General features: G+C 50.4%; 1 protein-coding gene across 1 annotated transcript in view; it reads left to right on the top strand.

Moving 5' to 3' along the window:
* kif26ab (kinesin family member 26Ab) overlaps positions 1-21271 on the top strand; it is a 60380-nt gene that overhangs the window by 2645 nt on the left and 36464 nt on the right. The window contains exon 3 of the mRNA XM_076158486.1: positions 21168-21271. This exon is cut by the window's right edge and continues 349 nt beyond it. Within this exon, the coding sequence (XP_076014601.1) occupies positions 21168-21271 (104 nt within the window). The remainder of the gene's footprint in view (positions 1-21167) is intronic.

Below are 21271 nucleotides of genomic sequence, written 5' to 3'. Positions count from 1 at the left end.
TAACTTTGCTAAATGATGTCCTTGAGCGACCAGCCCAAGTTTTAGCTGCCTTGACACATTTTATGGTGCTCAGACAGATGATTAAAGCTGTGCTAAATTGCCCTTTATTGAAAGGACGGACAGAGAAGAGAGGAGGAACTCAACAACCTCCAGGTGGGATTCTCCTCTTAAACCTAAAGGAAAAGTAGTTCATGACGGCATGGAAATATGTGGAGTATTTATGATTTGCCTTTTCTTTTACTGCGCTGAAATATGAGCTTTAACTCCATTACTTTGCTTTAAACTATAACGGGATAGGTTTACATGAGAAAATAAGGAGAAAAGTAATCTAAAGAGAAAATAAAGTTGAAATGTTGCGAGAATTCAGGCTAAATGCCACAGTGAGGAATGAAGAATCTTTTACTTTCAATATTAAAGCACAGTTACCCCCAAAAACTACTTTTAATACTTAAGTTAAAGGATCGCGGCCTCCAGGCTCTTTATAATTCTGTTCATTTGCATAATTAAAACCTACAGCAGGCAAAAAGACTTCAATAGTGAATAGCAGACAGTCTGGATTCAATAATTACACTCTGCGCTTTATGTGGCTGGACACGGCGTCTATGTGATATGAGGAAGAAAGATGATCGCTTTACAGGCCTCAGCCTCAACTTCAAAGTGAGGAAAATGACTCTTTGCTGTAATCAGAGTCAGCGGCTCATCAATGCAAACTCTCCCGTGCTGTTGTTGGACGCTTCCGAACCTGAAAGGGATACTTAATAGTGTGTGTGTGTGTGTGTGTGTGTGTGTGTGTGTGTGTGTGTGTGTGTGTGTGTGTGTGTGTGTGTGTGTGTGTGTGTGTGTGTGTGTGTGTGTGTGTGTGTGTGTGTGTGTGTGTGTGTGTGTGTGTGTGTGTGTGTGTGTGTGTGCCGATGATGCAAATGAGACGACAGTGCCATCAGGCGTCTCATGAAAAAGTCAAGAGACTGTCAGTGACAACAAAGGGCCATTAGTGCTTGTATGGGTGCCACAGCCTGGAGTTATTGTGACCCCGTGAAGGCGATGAGTCCTCGCCCGTGGCCAGGCTGAAGAGGCTCAAGCCCCTGGTCAGAGTTTAGACTAAAGCCGCGTCACTTGATAGCTTTGTTTCTTTATGAAATATGCAAGGAGGCTCATTGTTGCTCCAGGTTCAAAGGAAAGCCTCCATCTGAGAGAGAGAGAGAGAGAGAGAGAGAGAGAGAGAGAGAGAGAGAGAGAGAGAGAGAGAGAGAGAGAGAGAGAGAGAGAGAGAGAGAGAGAGAGAGAGAGAGAGAGAGAGAGAGAGAGAGAGAGAGAGAGAGAGAGAGAGAGAGAGAGAGAGAGAGAGAGAGAGAGAGAGAGAGAGAGAGAGAGAGAGAGAGAGAGAGAGAGAGGCAGGCCACGACCACAAGCCACCACAGCTAATGAGCTAAACCTGCAGCGTCTGAGCGCCCGGGTCAGTTTCATACCCTTTGTGTTGACCTTTGACCCTCTGGCCACCTGTGAAACCAGATCTGGTACACAAGCTGAGCAACGACACTGTGGAGACAGAGATTAGTGAGTGACGTCTGGCGCCGGGGAATAGTTTTATTGGGGTTTATGGCGAGAGAGAGAGCAAACAAATCATTAATACTCCACCCGTATGAGTGTGGACATGGATTTGGGAAATCCATAAATTCCAGTTCTGTTCCCCCTATGATCACTCATCCACTTAAAGTCCAGTGTTGTTAGTGAATCTTCCTAAGTGTTACAAATGGCTTTTGTTTCCTGAAGTACAGAGGAAGGGAAATGACTGAACCTCACGTAAATGCCACGTGTGTTTCTGGGCCAAAAAGCTGTGGAACATTGGAGTTTGTTCCATTAATATTGTGCACATGCGGGAATATTACTTCACATTTTCTATTTTCCTCATGCACGTGTCCATAAACAGGCCTGAGAGAGTGTGGGAGGAGGCGTGGGCGTCTCTACCTGCCTGTGTGCTGCCTCTCAGGGCGGGCGAGGAGGTTGGAGGTGCTGTTACCTCTCTTTTGTTGACAGACGTTTGACCTTTTCTCTCAGTTCTTCACAGTTTTCATGGTAGTCTAGAGTTTCGGGGGGGGGGGGGGGGGGGGGTGGTGTCTGATGTAGACTGTAACAGGTGTACGCTGCCAGGCTCACTGCAGGGGGGCAGACGACCGGATGGAGTGAGTGGCAGACGAATGGCCGTAGAGAGAGAGGAAGAAGAATACTGTGTATAAAAACACCCCTCCGGTTGTGAAACCAGAGCAGCGCTGAGTTAAAACAGAGCGTGACGATATTATTCTATTCACCTCTAAGCACCTGAGCTCCTGGGGCGCTGTTTGATGTCTGTGTGTGTGTGTGTCTGTGTGCACTCCAGAGGTTATGGGAGAAGAGGAGGAGGAGAACAGACCCTTAGCTCGTCCTCTCGCCTCTTCTCCTCTCAGCTTTATGGCATGTGGCTGCGTTAGAGCACAGAACAATAATCTGGTGTCAAGAGGCAGACATCAGTCACAGCTCTGCCCAACTGCACTGCACTGCACTGCACTGCACTGTATCAGCAGGGTGTTCACTGTACAGTCAAGGCCACCCAACGTCCAGACTGCACGACGTCATTCATTCACCCACAGATCAGGTGTGTTTACTCCATGTTAGATTATCTGTGGATGCAATTTGATCCAAATGAACCAAACCCACATGAAAACCATATAGGGTCATAAGGTACACCACATGCTTAGATAGAAGGACCACGTGTGTGTCACCATGGCGATTCTGATGTAGTATTGGTGAGAGACAAACAGATGCAGTTTGATAATTATAGTTGTTTCTCTTGAAGTCACTTCAGTGTTGTTGTTTTCACAGTTTCCTATTCAAGCGCCCCAGGAAGTTCATATTTGATCTATTCTATACATTACATTCTCTACCACCCACTCACTTTAGATGTTGACGCTGAAGGAACCCGGCAGCACCCGAGGGAGCGTAAAGGTTTGCTCACTCACTTTCCTGCCTCCAGATTTCCCCAGCTTGTCCCGCTGACCTCCGTCGGTCACACACACCCTGTATTCTCGCCTTGACGCAAATCCGCGCACGCAGCGAAGGCCAAATCCACCGTGTGTGTGTGTACAGCAGTTTCATTTTACATCTTTAATTGGGTGAACTGAAAGTGAATTGACCCCAATTGCCGCCGCCTGCTCCTGCAGTTATCTCTCGCCCGCAACGGCAAATTGCAGTCGGCCACAAGGCAGCGTGGCAGGAAATGGGTTCAAGGTGCACAGATGCAGGGGGCTGATGGGCCGGCGTGGTGCAGAGGCCGACGCTCATCGACTTTCATCACGGGATCAATCTGTCGAGGAATTCTCCACCTGGAATAGCTGCCGCGCCTCCTTCCCTCTGCTCACAGAGGCAGAGCAGCAGCGGGCGAGATGAAACGGGAGCTGACTGAAGCTCCCCAGCAGATGCACACACACACACACACACACACACACACACACACACACACACACACACACACACACACACACACACACACACACACACACACACACACACACACACACACACACACATGCACTGGAGCGTGAATTCAGACACAAACATATGCATAGGGTTTACATGAATGTGTCCTTCTGTGGCCATCTGGCTCCGTCTGCATGCCGCTGTAACATCACTGTCCAGATGTTCCCTCACTTACCTGTCAAGGTGAGCAGAGCTGTTTAGAGCAAGTGGGGATTTACCCCATCACCTTCTCCTTATTGCTGCGCTCTCAAATCTCTTTCTCAGTCATTTTAAGTGTTTGTTGCCTGTTCAGCAAACAAAAAGCCAAATTATTCCTCTCAAAACAGAAGGAAAAAGGTGAAGAAACAAGCAGCAAGGAGAGAAAATCCTCCATTATGTTATAAAGAGCTGATGGGAAATGAGGTGAAAAGCCGAGATGCCTCTCTGCTTTGATAAACAGATGTTTGAACAAAGCAGCACCAACCCAACATTATGACAGTAAAGAATGTGAGTGTGTCTCTTTGTGCCGTGCAGAATAGATCAATCCCACTCTCAAACAGGAGTCAAGGTTTGTATTAGTGGGTCATTGTCAGCAGTCCCAGCTGTGTATTTATTCATTTGATTCACACACACACACACACACCACTCAGGCAATCAGAGCTGAAGTCTATTTTAGTGTTTTATAAATGAGTGTGTTGACAGAATCCTTTAATCAGAGCTCTGGGCCCTGCTGAGTTTCTGGTCACACCTGTGTTCTTTAGCTGTTTGTCATTGTTGCTGTGTTTGAGGAGTGAGCCGCTCGCATAATGGCCGCTTGTCTGAGTGAGTTTGTTTCTGTTTGATGAAGGATCCTCCGTCACAATGAGCCAGACCGAAATGAAACAATGCATCTGCAGCCGAGCCTGACAGGCCAATGCGTTACACAGGTCTGCTGAGCCTGAGAACGGAGCAACAGAGGCACAAATGTCAACCGCCGCAGAACACAAACGCAACGAGAGGGGAAACGGGCGGGAATGAATCAGCTTGACTTGTTAATTCAGGGCGATCTGCCCGTGTGTGTGTGTGTGAGAGTGTGTGTTTGTTTTATTCTGTTCTGCTCGGCCCGTACGTCACGGTGAACTGAGACGTGCGGCGTTCCGGGCAGGCCGCAGTCCATTATGGAAGCTGATTCAGAGTATTGGAGGAACGTAGCGGCTGAGATAAATTCCCGAGGCTGCGTATGGAGATGGAGGCGAGGCGAGTTGGAGGTAATCTCCCGCTGGCTCCATAAAACGCACTCAATTGACAGCAGGCCTGTGTGGTAGCAGACAAATCGTCCGGCTTATAGCAATGTGCTGAAAGAGGGACGCCAGCGCTGTGTATCCTCGCCAAGATGGATATGCACAGAGCAAACCGCCCGCTCTGCCCGGGCGGGCGGGCGTGGCCCAGAGGCTCGCAGCAAACAGCAGATCAGCAGAATACGGCGGCTAAGCTGCTCTTGACATTGGCCCTGTTTGTTTTGCTCTCTGGCAGATGTTAATGGAGCTTCTCTCCTCTCACCTGCCAGAGCTCAGACGCTTGTTTGCCTGTTTGGTAATGTTTGCAGTGAGAGAGCGAGCGCGTTCAGCCGGGGAGGCGGAGGACTGGGGGTTCATTCAGCCAGGCGGATCTTTGAAAGCTGTAAAAAGTGATTAGTGGGGACGACCTTTAATCTCTCAGTTCTGACTTTGTAACTTTGATTTGTCTGGATGAGGGAGAGGAAGGGCGACGTGCTGCAGCGAGCCGACACATGCACTTTAAAACCTTTACACGATTAAAGCAAATAAATCATCTCTTTCAAACGTCATGTCTGTAACTTAACGCAATTAAAGCTGAACAGGCCGAGGTTATGGGATTGCAGACCAAGTGATGAAGGCCTCATACTGCAAATATGCAAGATTTTATGTCTACTATCACATTTTTGGAGTATTAGGTAAACATGTAAACATAGTGAAATGTATCTATTTGGGTCAAAGTCAAAGTTCCATTAACTTAAAGGCTTTTTGTTACATTTTAATACTTTTATACGACCACAAGGCAGCAAAAACACCTTCAGCAGTCACAGCTTCACTCTTTGTAATCATCAGTATTACATCATGTCTTTAAATAACAATGTTCTTCTGCGATTACGAAAGCATTGTTATATAGTCTTGTTAATACTGTAATGATGTTTCTTTGGGTGTAACATAGATGCTGATTATTGTACATTAACAGTAATTGAGCTCGTGTGTGTGTCCGCGTGACTGTGTGTGTTTGTGTTTACCGTGCTCTGATTGGTCAACGATTGAACTCGTCTTGCAAGTCTTCCTCGCTTTGCGTCGACTTATTTCTTCTTTTTTTTTTTTTATTGCGAGGACTCACAGGGAGCCATAAATCCTGGAGCGGGCGTGAAAATGCCAGTCAAAGTTCACGCCGCTCATGTTCATTTCATGGTTGAGTCTCCAGCTCCGGCGTGTGTGTGTGTGTGTGTGTGTGTGTATGGATGAAGTGTGAATGTGTGAGAGCAAAGCAGAGAGAGATGGAGCACATTCCGAGTCTCTCTATCCTTCCTTTTCCCCCAGGAGTCGGCCATCTTCCTGATCTTAACCGCTGCCAATTTATGATTGCGTGGTCGCTGCCGGTGTTTCCACAAAGAGAAGGTGACCATTACCTTGTGGGCGTGGCCACAGTCGGGACCTTTATCTCCATCGCTGCTGTCCTTGGAGTTATTATACTCAATAATTATGATTTACTCAGCATCCTGTATCATTATGTCATCAAACACACCTTGACTCCACACAAAGCCTTTAAAACCTGGAACTTTTCCTATAGACAGACAGAGAAGGTGTGTGTGTGTGTGTGTGTGTGTGTGTGTGTGTGTGTGTGTGTGTGTGTGTGTGTGTGTGTGTGTGTGTGTGTGTGTGTGTGTGTGTGTGTGTGTGTGTGTGTGTGTGTGTGTGTGTGTGTGTGTGTGTGTGAGCTTCAGCTTCATTCCATCATGGAGTGACTTCGACTTGGCAATATGCCTGCTGACATTTCGCAGGAAATAGCCGAGCGTCGCACTCTACCAAATGGCAGCAAAGTAGCTTTCATATCCATGGAAAATCCTGAGTCCCCTGAACGTCTCAACAGGCAGAACGCTGAAAAGGTCAAACCGCCCCGACCCCCCCATCCCTTCATGACCCCCCCCACGAGGATTTACAGAATGAATTTCCTCGAGGAAAAAGTCAATCGAAACTGCAGTGGCTGCTCCTGCATCTTGATTGGCAGGTGACATCATGGTGTGTGTGTGTGTGTGTGTGTGTGTGTGTGTGTGTGTGTGTGTGTGTGTGTGTGTGTGTGTGTGTGTGTGTGTGTGTGTGTGTGTGTGTGTGTGTGTGTGTGTGTGTGTGTGTGTGTGTGTGTATGTGTGCGCGCTTCCGACAGCGTGTTTGAACAGCTTTGGCGTGCGTTGGTGGTTTGTGTCATCATAAATCAAAATGCTTCATGGCTTTCCTCGCGTGTGTGTGTTCAGTGTGATGCCATAATTCCTTCCAGATCAGGAAGATGAAGATGAAAGGGAGGGAGGAGGAGCTGAATCACCTCAGATCAGATCGGATTTGTCGTATCGTTTCATCGCTCGACCATTTTTTCTCTCGGAATATGAGGAGTTCTGGGTTGTGTGATTCTTACAGATATAACACTTCCTGCTTCCTGGTTTTCATATTTGAAACACGAGCACAACTCCTGACGCATTCACACACATGTGGATGCCCCACACGCGTGTATCCTGTGTGGTAAACTTCGGATAAGTAGCTTCCTATTCCGATTTTCAAGGAATGTTACGGTCTTGGGAATGACATCATCCTGATCCTGTCATTCTTCCCTGTGGAGACGCAGGGAGCAAATCTCTCTGTCTCTCCTCTCTCTGACTTTCTCTCCCTCTCTCTGTCTTTCTCTCTCTCTCTCTCTCTCTCCCTCTGTCTCTTTCTCTCTCTCTCTCTCTCCCTCTGTCTCTCTCTCTCTGTCTCCCTCTCTCTCTCCCTCTCTCTATCTCTCTCCCATGGACTCACTCCCATTAATAGATGCGTCCTTTATGCTTCCCCTCTTGTTACCGTCGCTCTATTTTATGATGTCACTCTCTCGCTGAAGAGCTCCGGGCTGTTTTATCTCCTTCGTGTGTGCCGGGCACTTAAACTTAAACCTCACCGTGTTTACGAGTCCCAAACTGCCTCTCTGCTGCGTGTGTGTGTGAGAGAGTGTGTGTGTGTGTGTGTTTGCTGCCCAGGATTAGTTCAGCTTGGCCTCTAAAAGCTCGCCGTCCTCCCTCGCATCTCTGGGAACTTCGCCGTCAGGTCCTCGTCCCCCCCTCGGCTAAGTGCTGACCTGACTCCCATGCTGGGTGTGTGTGTGTGTGTGTGTGTGAGAGAGAGAAAGAGTGTGTGGGAACAAATCTGTAAAGGGAGTTTGTGTGTTTGTGTGTGGTACATGTTAAGTCATCACAATTTCTCATAGCTGCATCCTCAATCTTACTGAGGGTACACACACACTAACTGTGTGTGTGTGTGTTGATCCAGTGTGTGTGTTTCCTTAAACGATGCATTAAAGTTCCATGTTTTAGGTGCTGGAATGCTCCTAAAGTTTCACTCCATTGGCTCTTGGATGCGTATAACACACACACACACACACACATACACACACACACACACACACACACACACACACACACACACACACACACACACCACACACACACACACACACACACACCACACACACACACACACAGAGTCGCTGTTGTTTACCGCCGTTGCATCAAACAAAACATGGTTGGAATGTCTTTGAACGTGTCTGTGCAACAAGGAAATGCTACACACACACACACACACACACACTCACACTCACACACACACACACACACACGTGTTGTGAAAAAGCAGTGACGCTCTCCTGTCTCACACCTGTGTCAGCGGTTTACAGGTCCAGTCAGCTTCATGTTTGACGCACAAGCGAGGCCTCGGTTGCCAGGAGCAACGGCGACCTCTGCCTGGAGTTCACCCGTCCTTCATCCACGTCCGTCCCCGTTCCCGCATTTACGAACCTGTCCTCCGCTTCTTGCGCAGCCCCCCAGCATTCCATTCAGCGGCGTCACACGGTCATTACCACACCGCCCCGCCCCCCTCCTGGCCGGCCCCTGACCCCTCCGCCGCCCTTCGTCCCACGCTGGGCTCTTATGTCTTCATCTCTTTTTGTTTTGGCTGCGGCGTCCCAATGGCAGGGGTCAGACCGGGGCACACTTGAACTCCCGAGAGAGAGAGAGAGAGAGAGAGAGAGAGAGAGAGAGAGAGAGAGAGAGAGAGAGAGAGAGAGAGAGAGAGAGAGAGAGAGAGAGAGAGAGAGAGAGAGAGAGAGGAGAGAGAGAGAGAGAGAGAGAGAGAGAGAGAGAGAGAGAGAGAGAGAGAGAGAGAGAGAGAGAGAGAGAGAGAGAGAGAGAGAGAGAGAGAGAGAGAGAGAGAGAGAGAGAGAGAGAGAGAGAGAGAGAGAGAGAGAGAGATGAACTGGATTTGACCTGTCAGACCTTCACCTGGTTCCTACCTGTTGTACACACACCCACTCCTCTCTCTCACTCACTCACTTACACACACACATTCAGTCCGTCCCTTTACTCTGACTCTTCTGTGAGCTGCACTTGGATGTTGATGTGAGTTTTGAGCCTCAGTGCTAAAATCAAAGCAGTTGTGAGTGTTGAGGTTATAGACGCACTAAAAGGCCATTCGAAAGTCACGGCGGCTCTCTGTGAGGATGAAGGGGGCTGGCTTTGGTTTGTGTGTGTGTTTGTGAGTGTGTGTGCACCCGGAGCAGCTAAACAATGCTTAATTAGCTCATAAACAAAGGCTGGGGTGGGTGGGGGGGATCAGAGAGAGGGGCAATCAAAGGGTCCCGTTCCTTTGAGCCTCTCTGGCCGTCAACAAAGCCTCTCTAATGGCCCCTGTCACTACACTTGTTGTGTCTCACGGCGAGGTGCTTCCTGACAACATTAAAGGCCCCACATTCCCAAAAGAGAGAGAGAGAGAGAGAGAGAGAGAGAGAGAGAGAGAGAGAGAGAGACACAGAGCACCCATCCACACCTCCCCTTTGGCCTTCAAAGCAGCCCCCCCCTCCCTCTCCCCTCTGAGGTATTGACTTTGCTCCTCCGCTTAGCCCCTCCGGTTGCACGTTTGGTTCCCTGTGGCGACCCCCGCCACCACAGCTTTCGTCTTTCCAGCCTTGTGTGTGTATGCCCGTGACTTTGGAGGTCTGTGCGTGCATGTGGGTGTGTGTGTGTGTGAGTGTTTTATTGCATTCCTCTGTGTGACGTGGACTCGGCGCACCGCTGGGAGCTGATGAGGAAGTGTTGGACGCGCAGAAAGGACTGGAAACGCTCGAGGTTATTGGCGCTTGGCATTAACGCAGGTGTGTGGTGATATGTGTGTGCTTGCGTGTCGGAGAGAGTGTGTTGGCGTCAGTGTTTCAGCGTGACATCATTCTCTGTGTGTTTGGGCATGAGGCCCTCTTAAGAAAACACACGTCCACCGCCACACGAGGACGGCCTGGCAGCAGGTCGGAGGCAATCGAAGCTTGTTTGTGAGAGCGTGTTATCAACTCCCGTTTCCTGTCAAAACAGGAAACGTCAGGGGCGAAAATGGAGTTTAGGAAAGTGCTGCCTTGATGTGTGCTGGCTGGAGGTCCAGCCCCGGCTGACAGTGACCCTGCCGGCCAGGAAAAACAGCCCCGTCCACAGGGCGTGACCCTCAGCAGGATACCTCACACTGTTATTTTTGTGTCACTTTTCGCAAAAGCAGGGCGAGGGGATTCTTCCCCCCCCACAGCTGTTGACGCAGGTTTGGGTCGTTTTCTTTCTGCCAAAACAGCGACGGGCAGAGGAGAGGAGAAGAGGAGAGAGGAGAGGAGCGACGTCCCATCTGGTCTGGAACCCCCTTGGCTGGTGGCCTGGTGTGATTGTAGTCTCTGTTTAGGAAAGGAAATCCTCCTTGACATTTCGTTAATCATGAAAGCGAGTCACTCCTTTACTTTGGATGATCCCCGAGACCTCCAATCACAATACCTGCTTCCCTCACGCGGGGAGTTGTCGCGGGTTTCATCCATCCATCAGGCGTATTTGTGCCGAACGCTTCGACGGCGTGGCTCTTTTTTCCACCGCCGACCCACTGGATGTGCTTTTATGATTACGCCTGCATTCCAGATGGAGCGAGGCGGCTATCAGTGTGGTGCAGGCAGGGGAGGGAGTGGGGGGGAGATTATGGCAGGTAGAAGCCCCCCAGCGTCTGCCCCGATACGGCTAAATGAGAAGGCACGGACAGGCGAGCGGCACAAACAGCTGATTAGGCATCGGGCTAATTATTGACTGGTGAAAAAGAAATGATAAGCATCTCTGAGCTGAGAGGCAGAGCGGGTAAAACTGAGAGTCGCTCCGTCGGAATGTTGAGAGTCTGAAGGCAGAGCTAAGTTTGGCTCTTTATGGGGTCTTAAAAGAGAAGAGAGAGAGAGAGAGAGAGAGAGGAATGCTATTGTTAGATGGAGCAGATTGCACCACGTTTCTGTTTCTGCCTCCCCAGCACTTTGTGTACACAGCGGAGGCAGGTGACCGCGGAGTTTATGTTAACGCGCCGTGCGATTGTGTGGAATCAACAAAAGGGACCGCAAAGAATTCCAGTCGGTGGATTTTCTTCGTCTCAGTCTTGATAAAAAAGCTGTTCTGACCCTTTGGAGAACATTTTTTGACGGGAATTCTGACAGAAATTCCAGTTTGGCCACAGCAGTAAAGATCTGTGACATTCCAAACGTTGCTTAAACTCCATAATAAGATCTAAGGTCTGAACCGTCTGGCTCCTGATTGGCCGGCGTGGCTGACTGTAACTGGGTCTGACCTGCCGTGACCCTTTCTTGATTACATATGATCCCGCTTGGATCTTGGCCCCTTTGGAAAAAAACCTGAAGATTGTCCGTGTTTGTGTTGTTTGATGGGATCCGACAGGCAAACACGGGCGCCGGCTCCATCAGCACGTAGAGCGTCCGGGCCCGGTAGCCGCTCTGCCCCTTCCTCCGTGACCCGGATTAAGACGAGGCAACGCGCTGGCTGACTGGGGTCGATGTCATCAGCAGCGGGGTCGGAGTTCATTTGTCTTCCCTGACAGACCTTCAGGTGGCGTCACGGCGCTCCGTCGGAAGGCCACACTCACGCTGACCTCAATGAGTCGCACAATTAGTTAACCTTTGACCCCCCCGGCCCCACAATCGAACCCGGCGCACAGAGCGGGCATGCTCCTGCATCTCTGAGCCTGATTTACATAGAAGTGTGTGTGCGCGTGTGTGGGGTGTGTGTGTGTGGGTGGGGGGGTGTGTGTGCGCTTTGTGATTCAGCCTGACATGATGTATTTGTTCTGAAATGGGGCTTTTCACTGCAGTGCGCTGCATAAATTTAGCAAAACGAAAGGGATTGACACCAAAATGTTTACATAATCACGCTCCAAACATCACACACACCATCTCACTACCTTCTGTTGGAAATGTGTAATCTATATGTGACTCTGAGGAGGCGGTGGAGACTTTAGCTCTTCCCTTTCTTGCGTGACTTCTGTCATTTTCCAGCACTTGAGTGCAGTTAAAGCTTGATCATATGCAGAGAGGAGAGGCTCACTCCAGCGCTACCGTACCCTTGAGCAAGAAGTATAAATCTTCAAGCTTTACACTCGTTGTTTTCCTGCCTGGCGCTCTGAACCTGCCACAGTATTCCTCCGTCTGCGTCTGCCGAGCTGAATTTCTCCCACGTTCCCCTGTGTTGTGACATTCGGTGCGAGCAGGCAGGAAGAAGCCCTTGAAGGAGAGCAGAGCGTTCAGAACAAGAACTCAGCCCACATCCTCACTGCCAACACGTCCAAGGTTAGGCGCTGGTTTGAAACGGGGCTCGTCGCGTCGTCCTTGTCCGCCCGGGCTGCCTGTACCAGAATAGAGGCGGTTTTCGGAAGCTGCGCGGTGAAAAGGTGAGATTGGCAGCCTCCCACGGTCGCTCTCCTCTCCTCTTAGACTGTAATTTGTTGATTTGTTGGACCTGGGCTCTGTGCGGCGTGTGGAGGCTCGCTCACACTCCAGACTCTACAGATTGATCCCTATGCTCTCCACCTGTGTGGGAATGTTTCTGTGCGTTAGGTCTGTTTAGTCATTTATCACTAACACACACTGTGGTGGAGGCGCTGCTGAACCTCACCCTCACTTATGTAAGATAATATGCAAAAGCGAAAGTAAACAAGCAATCTGCAGTGAAATCGTTCGTCTTTACTCTGCAGTCAAAAAATCTTCCAAAATAGAATGAGGTCGTGTTGATTTTACCCAAACAACACCCAACTCCTGCAAAAAAAACGTGAAGATCGTTGCTTCTTCAACAAGCTGCTGCACTGAATCAGGCGGAGGGACTGGTTGATGTCCAACAGCGCCCCCTGTTGGCACTGCAGGGCTGCCAGCGCTACAGAAACCCAAGTACTTTAGCTTTTTGTCTCTTTGTAGTACAACACAATGTACTCAGGAGGAAATGTGGTCGGTGACTTTCCACCTCTGGTTAGTAAAACAAGGATGCAGCGAGTTATCAGAATGGAAAACAACATTAAACAGAGAAAGTGAAATCCTCAGCAGCTCATTTGAATATTAAGCGAAGCGGTTTGGAGACGCTTTGTGCTTGGGGGCCGCCCGGCCTCGTGCAGCGCGTCATTGTTCCTCCAAGACAAAAGTGACAAAATGTGGAAAGGGAGCTTCTTTTTTATTTTGATAAGGAAATCCTTGTGTGGGCCGGTGAATGAGGATTCTTCAGCCTGAGCGAGCGAGTGAGTGAGCGAGCGAGTGGATTAGTAAGGACATCCTTATCTCCCTGAGATTCAGCTGAATGTGTCTAGACGGCTCAATTAGCCAGAAAGAAACAACAAGCAAATACTGGTTTGTGCTTATCTGGGCGTATTTCGCCGTCCATACGCTCAGCAGCCTCTCACACACACACACACACACACACACTCCTTTATCACTCCTCTTACCGGCCGGGACCAAGCGTGAGTTTTTATTAGTCGTGATAATTGTGTTCTCACAAAACTCATTGGCATGGTAATGACATCTTTCATGATGAATTAGTATTCCCCTTCTCTCCCGCCACACCTCTGCCGCCGCACCAGGCTGACTCCGCCGCTCGCGACGCCGCTGTTCCATTGTTCGTCTGACACGCGGCAGCTTTGTGCGACACAAAGCGTGTCACCCTCTGAGATAATGCACTGCATGCTGGGAGCGGGGATGGGACGGGGCGACTCACCTTGGCTCAGGGTGATTTGTGTCTCTGCCGTGCCGTGCCGCTGTTAAGGTGCCAAAAAGGGAAACGCTAACCTTTTTAGGTAGCGTCTGAAAATGATTACGGAATCACTTTCGGTGTCGCTAATCAGTCAGCCTGTTGCACACACACACACACCCGCGCTGCACGGGGGGGCGGAAATAGAGATATCTGCCAAATAAAAGTGTGGCGCTGGATAATAACCACTTACTGTGCCTCATTATCCACACACACAATCTATAGAGAGAGAGGCTGGGACTCTACGGCAACAGAAAAGTTGAATATGAAGCCACATGGCAGCGTGCCAGAATAATTACTGTGCCGTCCATTCTGAGGGAAAAGTATCAGGAGAGAATACGCAACGTTTCACCTCGCTGGCACTTTCACGCTGTTGTTCTCAGCGCCTGGAGGAGGCAGAGACGTGCGTTTCCCTGCAAAGTCGCCTCCGTTCGGGCCGTACGTGCGCCGCATCCCTGCTGTCTGATAAGAAACTTGGAACGATTAAAAGTCGATCCAGAGATGAATTCCGATCACGTCGCCGATGCGTAGAGATTTCTCTCTCCCTCCTCTGCGATGGGACGGAGCTGTAGGATGGCAGGAAAACACCCAATGCAATTAGTTCTGTTTGAGCTCCAGTAACTTCGTTTGCATTCTCCTTCAATAATTAACCGCTGCGCTCACGTGTGTGTGTGTGTGTGTGTGTTTGTGGCTCTGGGATTGGAGGTTATTTGCCAGCAGCTTTTAGCGGTTTGTCTTTGGTCTGAATAAAGTGGAGGGAGCCGGGAGCTCCAGACAGCAGAGAGGCAGGTGGCTGTTATCATCACGCAAACGCACACGGTGTGAATATGGAATTGAAATGCGAGCAAAGTGCCGGTCGGGGGGGAAATTGTTGTATCGGGGATCCACGGCTCAACGCTGAGTGTTGTGGAGTGGGACTCTCGGGTGGAAATAGGCCTCTCAGCGAGCGCGGCGGATGGATCGGAATACAGAACACCGTCTGAATTACACATTCACTCACACGCACACACACACACGCGCCGCAGTTTGGTCTCGTCTCCTGCACATTGTTGCACGGCAGAGGAGTTCAGAGAGGAAAGCTGATCGGTATTCCTGCTCATTACCTGCACGCTTCTCCCTCCTCTCCTCACCTTCTGTCCTTTCCTTTCACCTGCACAGTTCGCAGCACCACCTGGCTCCAGAACAGCCCTGTTAGTTTCTGTCTAACAAGGACGCCTTCCCTGGCAGTTTGTTAAAGTCTCTCACATCTCCTGAGGTGGAGGGACGAGGAGCTGAGGTGGCGAGTGGGTGAAGGGGGTCGGGGAGAGGGGGGCCTGGGGGGGTCGCCCGAGAAGAAAGAGACGTCAGAGAGGGATGGGGGGGTGGAGATGGGGGGTCAGAGGAAGAATGAAGTCTGTCCAAACAATCTGAGAGGAGGTTGTTTTCTTTATGTGCACGAGTGAACAGGAAAGGGTAATTAAGTGGCCATGTGGCGAAAGGCTGGAGTGATGGATGGGTGTGGTGTTAAGAGACAGACAGCCACACAAGGGCCCACAACACACACACACACACACACACACTCACTCAAACACACACACTCACATCCAATCCTTTATGCATTATCTACCATTTCTCTGAGTCCCGTCCGGCTCTGCGTCGGCACGGTTACATGCGGATGAACCATATGGAGCGATGACATGTAATTACAGCAGGTCATGAATGAGTGCCGGGCCGTTTGGCAAAGACTCACAAGCGATTACACGCGAGTCTATCTATGTTTAACCTCCCCGGGGGTCAGCCAGGGATCTGCGGCCCCGGGTGTGTGTGTGTGTTTGTGACGGACAGTGACATCTGTTTTTGAAGGAACTGAACTTTATCGGCCCTCAAAAACAAATCGAGAACGCCGAAAGAGATACAGAGATACATAAGAACATGTCAAAATGGTGTGTTTCATATATTTCCGCCCCTCCTGTGATTGCTGACTGGAGAAGGAGGAAGAGGAGAAGGAGGAGGTACTGTGATGTTTCGGACAGGTGGCGCCCGTCGTTGTGTTGAAAGTCTCACCCAAAGGGAGGGAGGGAGGGAGGGTGCAGGGGGCAAAGCAGCGATTAGCATTTTCTCTCAGCAGTTCACTAACAGTTCAAGAGAGTAAACAGCTCTGTGACACATAGACTGACATCTGTCCCCAAGTGAGCCGCTCAGTCGCTCGCTCGCCACCAGATGCTTCACGCAGGGCTGGACGCTCTGGTTGCTCTGGCTGCTCACTGCTCCTCTCAACCAGGTAATTTGTTCAAATTTAAAAAAGGGCCAAGTTTGCCTGAAGTGGTATTCTGTTACTGCTGTGCTGGTTTGAAAACGTTAAGTATGTCAGATGAAGTGTTTGGTTCTAGTTCTGTGGTTCTACTCGAGTATTGAATTTAAAAGTGAAATCATTTCCCGCTCTTTGTAACTTTTCGACTTGAAATCTTGTTTTTTTTCATCATTTGGACCTAAAACTCTGCAGTCTTTAACCAAACTAGTGAAGTGAAGGTATTTCTTTATATTTGCCCTCTTGTAAAAACACAGAAACCCTGAGAGAAAGATGAAGGAGAGCCGGTGAACATGAGGTGTGTGTCTCCGTGACAACACTATCAAGCTGGTAATAACAGTGCGCCGGTGTTGCTGTGGATACTGTTGCTTTGTTTTCGGGGGGGAGAAAGTCTTATTACAGGTTTTGCCTAATCTCGTCAAATCAGAAGGCAGCAGCAAACATCTGCTTGGGGTGATGGTGTGTTTGGAGCGGAGGCGTTCCCACAGAGTTAAGTAGCACACCGGCGTGACATCCTGAGTCATTGTCTTCCGTGCCTCCAAGCAGGCAGCGGTTAAACTTAATGGTGTGTGTCCCAGATCTACTGCGGGATGCTGCGGCCGTAAAAAAGCAGCGGCTGATATCTAATCAGATCTACGAGACCTGTTCTCCGCTCCTCCGGGGGCTCCGAGCGAGCGGAGGGAGTGGGGCGGCTCGGAGGGGTGCAGGGGGCAGAGAGGGATTATTATTCTATTCGGATGTGTTCCTTTTTATCCCGGGAATGTAATCTGCCTTAACGCTCCCGCGCTCAGCCTCGGCCTGACAGGCGAGCCGGAGGAGAAGCAGGCACAGCTGCCGGCCTTTCCCCCCCTCCGGCTCGCCTGTCAGGCCCAGCCCAGCCGAGCCGGGCTACCTGCGGGAACCTTGGGGCCTGCTGGAAGCTCTCGACCTCGACCCCTAGATCTCTGCTCTCTGGGCTCCTGCGGGTTTTATTGCAGGGTCGTTCCCCTTTGAGGCTTATGTAGACGTATGTGTGTGTCTGTGCATGTGTGTCTGTGTGTGCGTAGGGCCAACAGTGTCACAGGCCGAGTAAACAGAGAGAGAACAGAAGCAGGAGAAGGTGAAGCAGGGTCCTCAGCCGCTGTGTGGTCTGGAGTTTTACTAGAAGATGCAGTCACAGGAAGTACTTAGGTATTGTAACGTGTTAACAGTGAGAACAAAGCTGAGCGCAGACAGACGTGAAGCGGCGGCGCGGCGTGGCACTACTGACTCATTTACAGGAATGTTCCCCTGCTGGCAGGATAATACAGGATAAACCTGAAGGGGAAGGAGAGAAGAGGAAGAGCGACGGAGCAATTTAATCTGAAAGTCAAACTTCCAAAAAAAGAGTAAAAATGAATAAAAGATGGCAGAGCGGCGGAGGTCACCGCTCGCCACAACGCCCGTTTCTGCTCTTAGTTCTGTAGAAATTCCACTTTGACTGATGTTAGAAATGAGAAAGTAAATCACACTTGACAGGATACTGCAGAGAACTGGCAACCGCTCAGATAAGTGCTGACAAGCTGCGGGCGATGTCACCACTTTCCACTCCTTTTTGCTCTCGTCGTGGATGAATGTGGATACAATTGTGCCCGGCTGGTCTCTGTGTCGCGGCTCCGGCAGGTCGTGTGGAGCTTTTATGCCGGGGAAATGCGCGCTTGGCTCAACTGGAATAGAAAATATGTTTTCCCCGAGTATTTTACTTTCAATGGAGCGTGCCTAAAAGTCTCTCGGCTGGCGAGGGGCGCCTCATGCATTTCAAATCGCCGTGACCTTCTCTTGATTTAAGCCGGCGCGGTGTATCTGGGCCCCGGCGCCGCACGTCAGACGGGCGAATCCGGGGAACGTTGGCGAGGGTCACGTTTGGCTCCGTCTGCTTAGAGGGGGCGAAGGTGCAGCGGCAGAGGCGCGGGAAATGAGGTGTGAGGAGGGAAGAAGAAGAATCCGATGTGTGACTTTGCCCCGGCCGCTGTTTGCACCCTCGAGGAAGCACCGGAGAGAAATCAGGCGCATCTTTCTCTCCCTCTCTCTCTCTCCCTCCCTCGCTCATCCCCTCATCCGTAAGTGGTTACGGCTGAGCTTGTTTCCATCAGCCTGTGGGCATGAGCTGACGGTGATGACACCCTCCATCAAGCCGCCAAGGCAGTCGGGATAGTCTGCCCTCTCTCTCTCTCTCCCTCTTCCTCTTCCTCTTCCTCTCCCTCTGCAGGTTTTCATCACCTTTAGTGTGAGAGACACAGACGAACTTGGGTCTCTGAGGGGCTGTGATGGGCTCATTCCACAGGCCAGGCAGGTCCCTCTCTCTCTCTCTCTCTCTCACTCTCACTCTCACTCTCACTCTCTCTCTCTCTCTCTCTCTCTCTCTCTCTCTGTCTCTCACTCTCTCCCGGCCCCCCAGTGTGCACGGAACGCCTCCTTTCCATAATGTAGCCATAGCGTCCGACTATATTTGTCCCCAGAGTTTAATAAAGATCAGCAATGACAGGCAGTAAACCAACAACCCACCTAGAAGCCTCCAGGCAAGGGGCACAACCTCCCACCTCTCTCTCCCCCTCTCTCCCTCTCTCTCTCTTTCCTCGCTCCAAAACCATCTTCCACTTCCACGCCACACGGCAGGAATGCTTTGAACGAATCTCTCACACGCTGCCTTAGTCTTCACACCCACTTGCACCTGCCAGCCATACATCATACGGATAATAAAAGCAACAATATGGCTCCTGGGCCGGGTGTACTCGTGCGTCCTATGTTTCACATTTTTCCACTTTATGCTGGTGCGCACAACCTCTCAAGCAATTAACCTGAATGAGAACGGACCACGGCAACAGACTTTACACTTTTGCCAGCATAGGTCTCTGTGTGTGAGGACCAGCAGGACATCATGGGTATAAAGACGGACGGCCTGGCCTTCGCTTTCATCACCCGCACATCATTCTGTACTCTCCCCCCACCCTCGCCCCAGCATCATCATCATCATCCTCCTCCTCCGCCGCCTCATCATCGGCGACATCATCCCCATCCCGCGGCCCTGACCCTTTATTCACTCGGCGCACAGACAGCTTTACAGGAGGAGAGCCCGGCGCTCTAACCTCCAGAATCCTTAGCTGAATAGCAGATGGGCTCAGCTTTGTGTGTCTTTTTTATTAGCTCCCCTAAATCAACACCTAACAATGCACAGGGAGGGAGAGAGAGAGGGAAAGAGAGGGGAATTGATTTCTTCCATCTCACCCGTGCCCTGAGGTGGGTTCGGGGTGGTCTCAGGGTAAAGGGCGCAGGGTGATGGAGAGGCGGAGTCGACTGGTTACGACTTTTTTCCGACTCCAGACGGGACGAGTGAAAGCTGCAGCCGGTCGGTATTCTCTCTCCCCTGAGCTCTTTCTCACATTTCACTCAGCATCAGGTCATCGTCTGTTTCGTCTTATCCCAGCGGAACTGTCCTGTCCCCCGTCCCTCGTCCCCATCCCTGTACCACGTGTCCGGATCACTCAGCCTTCCACATCGCTCTTTAAAGCTCTGATCACAGCTCTTTCCTGTTATAAGCCTCTTATGTGTAAATGTGTGTTTCATTTGGATCTTACACTAACATCAGCTCACCAGCGTTACACACATTCCCCCCCCAGGAAGTCGCATGGGCTGGTTTCTCCGTTCTGCTGGCGTCCTGTCTGTGCTTGCCCAAGTGTAGCTGAAGTAGCCTATACAGTGAATCATTAACTAGAGCCACCATCGTAGGTCAGACATCAGTTTAGTCCTCCATATGGTCCTGGATCACCGCTCATAAACAAGGTGAGCGTAAGGACACATAGACGCCACCGTGACACAAACCATCGTTCACCTCTAAATGCACATCATTTCCTGTTAGGCAGCAAAAAAAAAAAAGTGTGGCTCCGTGTTATTAACATTCTGGGTGTTTGCAGAGGAAAAAAGGTCAACACAAACTCTTTGTATTGAGCTGCTTTCAGGGAGGGGAGGAGATTTAGAGCCCTCCGCTGCCTCCCTGGGCTCTAAGTCTATTGGGTTTGCTGTATTAAGCGGCACTGCATTAAGGCGGTGGATTGTTGTTTCCCCGCTGCTTCACTCCTCCTGATCACCTCGGAGCTTCCACGGCAGCAGAGGCCTCATAAACATTTATGTACGGGCTGCGGGCTCCCGACTTCGGCCGCGACACCGCGGGGCAGAAGCTTCGTGCCCCTTTATGCCTCTTAAGAGACTCGGCCTGTCTGTGTGTTTTTCCGTGTGCGTTTCTATCTATTCTGTGTGTGTGTGTGAGTGTGAGTGTGAGACGGAGAGAAAGTGGCGTTCCGTCCTGATGAAGAGGATTAAATGAAAGCATTTTAAAGTAGCGCCCCGGCTCTGTGGGCTGCTGGAATCCTTGAGGAGGTAGTTATTTTCACATTTGCTTGCTTGTCGTATGTTTTCATGCTGGGACTCTTATCAGATGCAAATTGTTTGTCTCTGGGCTCTGGAGGCCCTCAGCTGTTGTTTTTGTTGTTGTTCCTCCCGAGCAGAGATGGTCACCCCAGGGAGCCTTCAGAGAGAGACTAAGGAAAGGACAAATCTCCACTGGTCACCATCTCTTAATGAACATAAACATAAATAAACACAACGCAAAATAACAGAAGTGAAAGATATAGAAGTTCTCATTCTCTTAGAAGGAATCTAAGTGTGGGATCTTCTGCTGATCAGCTCCCGCCGTGTTTCCGTGTGCTCGTTTGCTCTCAGCACCCCGGCAGACATTGTGAATCGAGCACATGCCGGGGCCAAACTGAGGGTGGGTGTTGGGTTGCGGGCAGGCGGAGCAGCTCAGTCTAAACAAACAGTCGTCCCAAAGAGGAGGAAGCGGTTAAGTCAGGGAGTGAGTTTCCCCCGGGGGACAGGCAGGGACCACACCGCCAGTTTACCACACACACGCCTGGAAAATGTGAACAACATTCAGGAATATTTTCCCCAAAGAGCAGATAGGGAGATATGCTTAATGTATGTGTGTGTGTGTGTGTGTGTGTGTGTGTGTTTCCTCTGCAGGACCCTGGATACACAGCTTTCCTGTTTGAGCAGCTCCAAGCACCTGGCAGCCATGACGCCGGTGTCAGCCGTTGCCAGGTGTGCTCCACTCCCCTGCATCAGCT

The sequence above is a fragment of the Genypterus blacodes genome, unplaced genomic scaffold (genome assembly GCF_046128005.1).
Source record: "Genypterus blacodes isolate CSIRO-AG114 ecotype Tasmania unplaced genomic scaffold, CSIRO-AGI_Gbla_v1 ptg000082l_1, whole genome shotgun sequence".
In the NCBI taxonomy this organism is placed as follows: Eukaryota; Metazoa; Chordata; class Actinopteri; order Ophidiiformes; family Ophidiidae; genus Genypterus; species Genypterus blacodes.
The sequence above is the reverse complement of the archived record's forward strand: the minus strand, read 5'-3'. Positions and strand labels throughout refer to the sequence as shown.